The following is an 11,232-nucleotide window of genomic DNA, read 5'->3' as shown; positions in this document are numbered from 1 at the left end:
GCTTTTTAGTCACTCATGGTAACAAAATTGATTTTTTAAAAGTTAAGCATGTTTATGGTCTGAATATCAAGATTTATAGTTGTTTTTATATATACATATTTGGACAATGGCATGGTTGTAAAGTGTCTTAAAAGTATTTATCTCTGATTCTGCCATAATTTACACTAACCTTTCTGGAGTTGCCACACTTTTTTTGTGTTTGTTAGCATGGTTGTTTTTATTATCTTTTTTTATTAGTTTACTGTGAAAAAAAGTATCAGGAAGCTTATTCAACAAATAATAGACAAAATTATAATAGTACAGCCTGTATATTCTTAATTTGATACACTTAGGTCCAAACATGTTTTGAATTTTTGTGTATTTTACTTCAAAAATCGTGTAAACCTAAAGTCTAGCTGTCATAAAACTCTCTTATTTGGGAGCCAGATGCATTGACTCACACCTGTAATCTTAGCTACTCAGGAGGCTAAGATCTGAGGATCATGGTTCAAAACCATCCCAATGATGGTATGAATACAATTAGATTTTCATCTTTGCAAATAAGAAAAGAATAAAGACCTTACCTTTATTTTAGCTACAATCACTTTCTGTTTTTCATATATTTTTTATTGTAATTAATAGAAGGGTTACATGATATTTGCCAGATAGAAGGTGCATTAATTCACGTACATTGATACCCTTTCTCATGTCTTGGTCCCCATTTCTCTCCCCCCCACCCCCACTCCTCATCTTGTTTTCCCCCTTCCCTATCCAATTTCAAATAACCAAATACAAATATATCCACTAAATCAGATAACAAAGTAAGATGCTGTAACAATATGAGATAATCAAGGGATAGCAAAAGAGATGAGAGATAACATAGTACATTAAGGACAACAATCACTCATTATATGGCTTTTGTTTCTATATCCTAGAGGTCCTATCATTTAGCGTCATACTATATGGCCTTATGTATCTAGGTTTTGCTCTATTGCAAATCTCTGCTAGGAGAGACCAAGGTTTCTACTGATTCCACTACTAGGAGAGACCAAGGTTTCTACTGATTCCACTAGCTATAATCACTTTCTACTGCTTCCCAACCCCTTACAGGCTATATCCTAACCACTCAATTAAAATGGTAACATTCTTGTGAAGATACTACCAAGATATTTTCCAAAATTAATCTAAAGTGAATTGTAATGAACTTTACTTCCCTCCACCTCAAACATTGTGTTTTGGTATCTGCTTAAGAACAAAGTCAACAACAAAGCTTTTTATAATTCAAGCCCCATAACAATACAGCCAAATACCAATAAGCAACAATGTCTTTTTTTATGCTAAAAGTAGTACTTTACTTACATAGTTGCCACACTTTTGTTTACAACAAGGTAATATGTGACCACAGCTCCATAATATCTTGAGTAAAATAGCATAAAATTAAATGATTTGACCAATATATTTTAAATTAATTATAGGAAATAAGTTATCTGACAAAAATATTTTAATATATTTAAATGAGGCTCTAGACATCACTGCAGCTACTCCAGGATGCTTCACTAAGCCTGGAAAACATTTCTCTGCACAAAGATTTTCAGCTTCTTAGAGTCTACAACCATTAATGAGAGGTTAGCCTAGACATGTGACTATTTGAATTAGATTTTTCCTCAACTTATTTGCTAAAATTACATTTCCACATGAGAAGCATGCATTTGAGGAAAATCCAACTTCATTTTCTATTAGGTGTTCTCTTTCCTTTTTCCAGGTGCTCTACAGGTAAAATTCATATGTAAATACATACCAATATATTGAAATTTCCATGTTTCTCTTAATCCTTACCTATAGTGATATTTTCTTTTTTTAAGTTTCCACTGAAGAAAAGATATCCATTGTTTCCACACTGTCAAGGAAAAAATATGAATCAACACATCCTCTAAGAAGCATATACAGTGACTCTTCAATTTATCAATTTTGTGAAAGCCTCACTGAATCAGTCATTTGCAATTTAATATCAAGCATTTCTGATGGCACCAAAGAGAGCATAGAAAAAAACAATGCATGGGAAATCCAAGCAGCAGCATTTAACATAATTGTTTCAATTCATTCTCAAGTGTTTGAGACCAGGTCAATTTGTGTTGGAGAACTTGCTTTAAGTATTGCTCAAATCATTACTGACATTCTTTCTAATGGTAACATCATAGAAGCTGATAATGCACAGCAAATGCTTTCCATAAAAACCAAATACATATACTGTCCAGGTGTAACTTCTTCTGATTTTGATGATCTGTTTCAGGATCTCTTAGCAGGTGTGATTCATATAATGTCCAAAGAAATAGGAACAAATCACCACTTTGGAAACAGTGCAAGAAACAAATCATTTTCAGTACTTAGAAGCAATAATATGTCCATATGTAACAAAAATAATGCCACTGATGGCCAAGCAGGTTCCAAAGAACGAGAATCATATACGTATCAAATTGATCAACTGGTTCAAAAAAATAAGTTAAATTATCTAGCACATAGGTTAGATAGCCTGATTGGTAGCCTAAAAACTCCTGAGTCCAAAGAAATAGTCAACAAAGTCTTTGATATTGTATTAGATTTATTTTTACCAGATGAAAAACCAGATAGGGATATGGACTCTGATAAAATAGCAAAGAGCTGTTTCTCCTCTTCAAGTATTCAAAGTAATAGAATACTCAAGAATAATCTAGGACTTTCCCCTAAGTCAGTTTTTCTTCTCAATATTGTGTGTGAGAAACTCATTAGGACACTTCTGGAGAGGTACACGGGTACCTTCTCTCTTGAGAATGCTTCAAGTGAAGCCTCAGCAGAAGGGCAACTTTTAAAAATACTTCAAAGTATGGAAGATATAGATTTTGATTACCTTAGGAGCTCAATGGACTGTGAGCAATTTCAAGGTGACATGTCAGATCTTTTGGAAAATATGGCAGAAATTGACCAAGATTTATTGTCATCAGATTGTATACTTACATTTATTTCCCACAGCTTAGTTAAGTCATTGATGGCTAAACTATCTAGCAGTTTAGTACAAACTCCTAAAAGCCCATGTTTTGAAAACAAATACTTAAACTATCAAACAAGAGAAATACAGACAAAAAGGTCAGACTTTATTGAATTAGGACATGTTAGAGTCCCTTTTGAGATCATGAGTTGTGACAGCAATCCTTCAGCCAGATCCTTAAATTCCAGTCTGGTTAGCTCCAAAATCAAAATACCATCTGGCAAGAAAGGTGCAGTAAAACATTTTGTGTCACGTTTTAGTAAACACGAAACAAAGGGAATGGATATAATGCCCACTCCTCACAAGCTATGTCAAAGAGGCATCAACACAGGTATTCATTCAGCCACATTTTTAGAAGAAATCATTTCACAATTGTTTTTTAAACTCTCTACCTCATTGTGGAGAAAAAACAGAAGCATCACAGAAGCCCGACTCAACAAGGTAAACAAATTATTTGTGAACAGTGTAGTAAATGAGTTGAATAATGCATCCATCAGTGTTCTACGGAATGCTGAAGAAAAGCTTTGTTTTCCACCAGTCCATAAACAAATTATTAGTAGTATTGTTGACTCAGTCTACTGCAATGTTTTACATCTCTATCAGCTGGAAGCCACTTACAGTAATAATCTAACATATACCAATACTTCAGTAGCTGAACAAATAGCCAATAGCATATTGTTAGAGATTTTTGACTATCAACTCCCATCTAGCATCAGGAGAAAGTTTGGGCCGTGTTCCTTTTACCCTCTGAATGCTGAAATTATACTTCAAAAACTTCAAAGTAATCTATCAAAATTTACTTTCCAACTCGGGTCTTCAGAAGACTATAGCACTATGTTACCATACTCATTTATAGAAGATGTCATCAGAAAACTTTTGTCTCAACTCCTTCCTCCATCAATCATGTCTTCTTTGGAGGAAAAATATTTACAGCATTTGGATTTTAATGAAATGTCCTCCTATATAATAAATAAGGTGATGTCAGCCATTTCAAAACATAAAATCTGTTTAACTGTCTATGATAATGACAATCTGTATACACGGAAAAACCTCCAGAAGATGGTGGATTCTGTTTATTGGAATATTTTACAAATGTCTGACTCTCTTGCTTCAGTACAGAAAAGTATAGTCAGCCGAAGTCCAGCTATGATTGACCGAATAGCCAGTTTCATTATCCAAGAGATAATTGAAAGTCATCTCCAACCATTTCTCCGTGGAGAGGTACTTCCTCGTTCAAGGACTCCACTAGATGCAGTATCTGACATGGTTAAGCAAGTTCTCAGTGAAGTCATAGAAACCCACATACCCCAGAACCTAAACTGCGGTATTTACCCCAAAAAATTTGTAGGAGAAATTGTTGCCAGGCTGTTAGCCAAGATTTTTAGCCCAAAGCTTAGGAATGAAGTTGAGCTGGAAAATATAACCAGAAAAATTGTAAATATAGTGTATACCCATTTTAACAAAGCTAAAGTTAATATTCCATGTGATGTCAGGGCATCATATTTTCCTGTTAATGATACAGAAATTGTAGATGAACTTGCTGCTTCAGTTTATAGGAATGTCTTACAACAGCATGGTTTTGATCCTGATATGGACACAGAGTCTGAAAATAGTGACATTTTTGTGGAAAATATTAGCAAATTAATTATAAAAGCTCTTTCAAACTACCTTCTTCATCCCTTGTTTTCTGGTGATTTGTCAACTTCTTCCTATTCTAACTCAGTGGCTGAAAATATTGTTTATGATATCCTGAGTAACTTCAGTCTATCTAGCAAATCAAGCCACAGTTTACTTCCATATAATACCTTACTGCCATACACATTTTTAGAAGATATGATTGAAGGACTACTATCAAAATTCTTTCCCTGTGTGCAAAATATGGGACCAAACAGGGAAAGTAGAAAGGATAAATCAGGAATAAATTATAATGAAATTGCTTCTGACCTAATCAGTGATATTAGGATGAAAATTTCTCAACATGAGATTCGATTTTCAAAAGATGAAGATACTAAATTCATTTATTCAGAAAATGAAGTTCAACAACTTGTTGACTCAGTATTCAAAAATGTTTTACAGGGCTCTGGGTCTCAGGAATCAGTGGAGCAAAGTATTGAATTCAGCAATGATGTCTTTATTGATAAAATAGCAGGTTTTATCATTAAATATATCTGTGAACAGCATCTCCAGCCATTTTTGGATAGAAAGTCATTATCTTCTTCCTCATACACCTGCAGTGATTATGAAAGACAACAGTCATTTTATGCCAGTGTTTATTCCTCAAGTTTCTTGGAAGATGTGATTTCTGGGGTTTTAAGTAAAATACTTCACAGGTTGGCAGGCATTGTGCAAATGAAACCAGTAAAAAATTCTGATGATGAACTGTTGGACAAAGCTGAAAAACTCATATATTTCATAGTAGAGGAATTCTCAAAAGCCCAAGTTACTATTATAGATAATGCAGAAGAACAGTTTTGTTTGCCTTCAGTGGAGAGAGATGTGGTCAGAAATATCATTGACAGGGTATACAGCAGCATTTTAGAAGAACATGAAGTAGAAATTATATCTGATGAAGATTTTCTAAATAATATAAAGCCTTTGGCTGTCGTGATAACTAAAGTCATCCAGGATGAAATTATTGATTACCAAATTCACCCAGACCTTATGGAAAACCTGCCTTGTAAATCATATTCCAAACTCAGTGAAGATGTTTTGATAAACAGGGTCAAATATGATATCAGTAAGTTACGATTCCGGAGACAGGCTCCAACAATCTACACTACTATGCTATCACATATGCATTTGGAAAAAATAGTCACCCAGCTTGTGTCTCAAATTAGTCCACTGGCTTCCAGTTCAGAACAAGCACATACTTCTAAAGCAGACTTAAATTATGCCATCATGGAACTGATAAATGAAATCATGTCCATAATTTCAAAACATGCAATATGTGTTACTAAACATGGGAATGGTAAGCACAGTATGATTTCAGAAAGTGATATACAATCTATGGTTGATTCTATTTATGCTGATCTTTCTCAGTCTGATCTCTACCGGTCTCTCACACGAGACAGAAAAGGTATAAGTAGCATACCTGTTGCAAAAGTAGCGAGTTTCATCATAAAAGAAATATTTAACCATCATGTACAGTCATTTTTATCTGGAGATAAAACTCTCCTTTCAGCTTCAGTGGGTCAAACTTATAACCGAAAAGAAACAGACACTAAAAAGAAAGAATTGTGTATCATTGTAAACTCAGCTGTCTTTTTGGAGGAAGTAATTTCTGGAGTCTTGTGCAAGATTCTTCACTTATTTGTATGTAATGTCTTGCCTGTCACAAATCCAGAGAAAGTAGAAGACATCGCTACAACATTAGTAAAATCTATAGTTCTAGAGTTCATTGCATCAGAGATTTTGGTTGCGGATAAGTTGGATAAAGATCTATATTTCTCAGAGGAATATAAAGATATGGTTGAAAAGACAGTCAACTCTATTTATAAAAAAGTGTTAGAGGAATATAAATCGATGGTTAAAGTGTATGAGGTGATCCAAAGTGATGCTACCTGCCTTGGGAGGAAGATATATCACTTTCTACTGGAGGAAATTTATGATTATCACGTGCAGTCCTTAGTTTCAGGAGAATTAAAGCCTTCTTCCTATACTTCACCTCGAACTGATAACATCATCAGAAATGTACTCAGTAAAATTTTGACAGATAACTCCCTGCCATCCTGTGTCACTGTGTTTCCACGCAATCTTCTGGAAGATATGGTCGACAAGCTTCTAGAGCAAATTTTCTCTTCAAATGACAGAGCAAAGGAGGTACAGTGTACACCCGATGATGAATTCTCACGTGCAGCTTTAAAGCTGACTGAGGATATTATAAAGGAAATTTTTGAACATGAGATCCGCCTTTCCACAGCAGAAGAGAGTGCAGAAAGTATGCAAGGAGGAGCCATCGAGAGTTTTGTTGACTCCATATGTAGTAATATTTTGAAAGAAACTGAATTCCAAGAAGAAGTAAAGAAAGAGTCAGACAAGAAAGAAGGGTCTTTTCTTAGTAAAATAGCTGGTTTCATTATGAGAGGAATCATGGACCACCACTTGCAACCATTTCTATGTGAGAAAGAACCATCTTCTACAGAGATACCCCGTGGTGACCTCCCCAAGGCAGCTAAGAAACCCAAGAAAGAGAAGACACAGCCTTCTCTGTTTTCAGCTACATTCTTGGAAGATGTAATTGTCGACCTGGTTCACAAATTTTGCTCTTTCCCAGCTCTTCCGGAAAGTTCTAAGAAAAAGGATATGCCAGAAACAGATATTGTAGGTGTGGCGATCAAGTTCGCAAACTCCCTCATTGGAGAATTTAAGAAAAGTGAAATTAAAGTTTTACCAAAAGCTGAAGAAATATTTTCTTTTCCACCAATAGATAAAGAGACAATCGATACAATATCTAACTTTGTATATGATCAGTTCATAGGGAAAGTTAGTTCAAAGGACCTTCAGAAAGATAATGGTAACATTGTAATAGAAATGATTGCGGGTTTAGCAAAGAAGGCCATTTCTGCTTTCAAGATTCAACCATTGTTCTCCGGAGACTGGACTTCAACCTTCTTTTCATTTCTAAATCCAGATAACATCGCCCAAAGGGTTCAGCTCCTACCACAAAACACTTTTATGCAGATTACTAAGTATGTCAAAGGGAAACAGCTTCCTTTGCCAGATCATTTGAATAAAGGAAGTTCTGTCATCTTGGAATCAAAAAAAAAGATGCGCAGTTTAGAAACCATTTCAGATGCCATGTGTAGAAGGAAAATGCTCAACAGTAATGACACATTGGACAAGAAAAGAGACATCTCAGATCCAATACTTAACTCTATAGAAGCCATTATGAAAAGCAATATAAGCAACCTTCCAGGGTCAGCTCCAGATGTTGTGAAGGCCAAGGATGGAAAGAAACGGGAACGGTCTATCCAAAAGTATAGTGAGCACATACCAAATACGATTTCTGCTACTACCAGCAAGAAAAGGCAGGAGACTCCGGGGCACTTAAGTGAAACTGAAAAGGCAAAATCAACTCCACAAAGTGCACAGAGTCAGGATGATGAAATACACCAACATTATTCAGTCACAACTATTGACACAGAATGTAGGGACAACATAGAAAGATCAGAGTTTGAAATAGACATTGAAAAGAGGATTGGAAATACCAGCAGAAGTTCAATGAAACTAGATGGAAAGACCACGGATGTGTATTCTTCAAGGAAGATAATTGAACCCAAGACAAGAAATGTGGGAACTACCACAGAGAAAACTGCGAAAATAACTGAAAAGGCAAACAAAAAGGAAAGGAGAAGTTTTCAGGGTCAGACAGGTATGGATGAAGCACCTTATGCTGATTATGGAAGTGTGCAAAATGTCATTGAAAATATTTATGACAATGTTTTACACATGTCCTATCCTCAAGAACAATTTGAAATTACAAAACCCAAATATACAAAAAGCTACCCAGGGGATAAACTCAGCAAAGATTTGTCTTGGTCTGGCTCGGTTATAACAATGGACTTACCCTTTTCGGTTAATCAAGAAATCTCCCACAAAGAGAAAGGAAAACAAAAGGAAGGGAATGAGAAAAGGAGAGAACAAGAGGAAGTAAGTGAGAAAGAAATACAAAGTAACCTGAATAATAAACTAGATATCCAAGACAGGAAACCCGGGGTTTTTCCCGCTAAATTTCTAGAAGATGTTATTGCTGAATTGGTTAACAAGTTAATCTTCTCCTCTGAGCCCGAAGCACAAATAAGTGAGAGGTATCCAGAAGTTAATAATGACCAACATCTCTATGACCTAGCTTTGAAACTTATTAATTCACTTTTGAAGGAGTTTTCAGATGCTCAGATTAAGGTGTTTAGGCCTGACAAAGAACAAGAGATTTTCTCATGTGCAGGCAAAGAACATTTCGTTCCTGTACTACCTCCAAAACTTACAGAACTAATCAAAGATGACTCTAGCTTTAAAAGGGAGGGTAAAATGCCAGAGATGTATATATTGACCCCAAAATCCTCTTCAGACACAATATCTTTGGTAGATAAAGTGACAAAAATGGATAAAACATTAGTTAACAAAGTTGTTCACTCGACACTTTGCAGTATTCTGAAAGAACATAGTTCTCAAGAATCTATTTGTGAGAATATCAGTTATAATAGGGAAAGTTTAGCTCAAAGACTATCTAGTTCAGTGATAAATGAGATTTTTCAACATCAACTTAACTTGCTAGTTGGTGATGATATTCCAGTTTCAGCATGTTTACCTCTGGAATCTAAAGAGATTGTCAAAAAGATCCAGAGAGTGACCCAAGGAGTAACCCAGACTGCCAGTAAAGAATGTCAAACATCATCGCCATATACCATATTGTTGCCCTACAAATTTTTAGAGGATGTGATTTCTGCTCTTCTGTTTAAAATCTTCTCAAAAGTACCAAACACTAGCACCAGAGCAGAAACACCTGAGGAGAATGCATACACAGAACTTGAATTTCTTCAAATGAAGATAGTAGGTACAATTGCAAAACAGATTGCCAACGATGAAGATATGGTTATAAAGTATGTTGAAGCCTTACATCCCAATGATGATGAGATAGTTCAATTAGTGGCTCAGTCTATTTACAATAACCTTTTGCCCCAATTTGGATCAGAAGAGGTCATAAAGAATTGTATCACCAGTGGATGTAGGCTTCTTTCAGACTCTATAGTGGACTTAGTTCTACGAGAAGTGGCTGGCAATCAGTTGCAGAACTATTTTTGTGGTGAGTTAACTCCCCATCAGTGTGCAGAAGTTGACAGTGTTGTTGATAATATCCTTGAAGATGTCATTCGAACCACCCCACCTTTATCCCCACATGTTCACAAGCTGTCTCGTAATGTAATAGAAGAAATTGCTGTAAAATTTTTATCAAAGCTTTTTTCTGTGTTTCCAAAAGGGCATAAGGAAAAAACCAAATCTCCAGAAATGGAAATGGAAAAAATGACCTCAAAAATATTAAATTCATTCCAAGAATTTATCTGCAAAAGTAAGATTAAACTTGTACAACCTGATGTGGACTCACCTTCTGTACCTTTAGCTGATAATGCAACTATTGAAAAAGTAGTTAATTCTGTTTATGCCAATGTCTTGAAACACTCTGGCTCTTATTCTTCTTTATTTAAAGATTTGCTGGGCAAGGGTAATGACCTTTCTGATATAATAGGCTGTTTAATGGTGAAGGAAATATCTAATTCTGAATTTCAGCCTCAGGTAGAAGAAGAGGTATCAAATTCAAAATTAGTTCTGGAAGCTGTCAAGATAATGGAAAAAGTAGTCAAAATTATTAATGAACTGAAATCCCAGGAGAAGTCCTTATCCACTAAGCATTGTCTGTTAGATGGTCAGATTTTAGAGGAAGTATTGGCCCTGTTCTTGGCTAAACTACCATTACAACCAAATACTGAAATCAAAAATGCAAGCATCTTATCAAAGCCTGAGTTAAATAAAATTGCAACTCAACTGACAAAAACAATATCCACTGAAATTGCCAGAAGTAAAATTAACCTTGTAAATGCTGATCCTGAAGAGCATTTTTTATCTCCACATAATATGGAAATGGTTACTCAGGTTATTGATTCAGTATATAGTAATATATTACAACAATCTGGAACTCTTAAAGAACTTTATGATACCGGACATGGGGATACAGCTTTTCCTAAAAAGGTGGCAAGCCTGATTATTGATGAGACCTCAAAAGTTCAATTAGACAGAGTTCTCTCAAGTAATTTACCCCCCTTTGGAGAGCTAGACATCAATAGAATTGTTGAAAAGGCACAAAAACATACTACAAATGTAAACTCTGACTCTGATAAAGAACAGTCAGATGAAGAAGTATTTAGAGACCCATTACCAGTTAAAATAGTTCCCCATGTTAGGGAAAAACCCATCAAAATTGATCCAAACATTGTTGCACAGCACTTAGCAGTACTCTCCATAAAAACCCAACCAATTGAGCAACTTCAGATGGATTGTTTAAAGAGAACTGGACAAAGCATAGCGGAACTGAGAAGAGCATCAATAACTGGGAGAAATCACTCTACCTCATCTACTATGGAAGGGAGGGTTAAAGAAAGACGTACCTCATTGGATAGAACTGGACGACTGGATATAAAACCCTGTGAGGTAAGTACCAACACAGTGTGGCCCAGTGA

General features: G+C 35.4%; 1 protein-coding gene across 1 annotated transcript in view; it reads left to right on the top strand.

The window, feature by feature from the left end:
* The window catches only part of Fsip2 (fibrous sheath interacting protein 2), an 80,422-nt gene that overhangs the window by 51,294 nt on the left and 17,896 nt on the right, over positions 1–11,232 (top strand). The window contains exon 17 of the mRNA XM_090342500.1: positions 1,842–11,203. Coding sequence (XP_090198626.1) covers positions 1,842–11,203 — 9,362 coding nt within the window. The remainder of the gene's footprint in view (positions 1–1,841; positions 11,204–11,232) is intronic.

Source organism: Megascapheus bottae, chromosome 12 (assembly GCF_031878675.1).
Source record: "Megascapheus bottae isolate mThoBot1 chromosome 12, mThoBot2.hap1, whole genome shotgun sequence".
NCBI lineage: Eukaryota > Metazoa > Chordata > Mammalia > Rodentia > Geomyidae > Megascapheus > Megascapheus bottae.
This window is presented reverse-complemented; position numbering and strand designations above follow the sequence as displayed.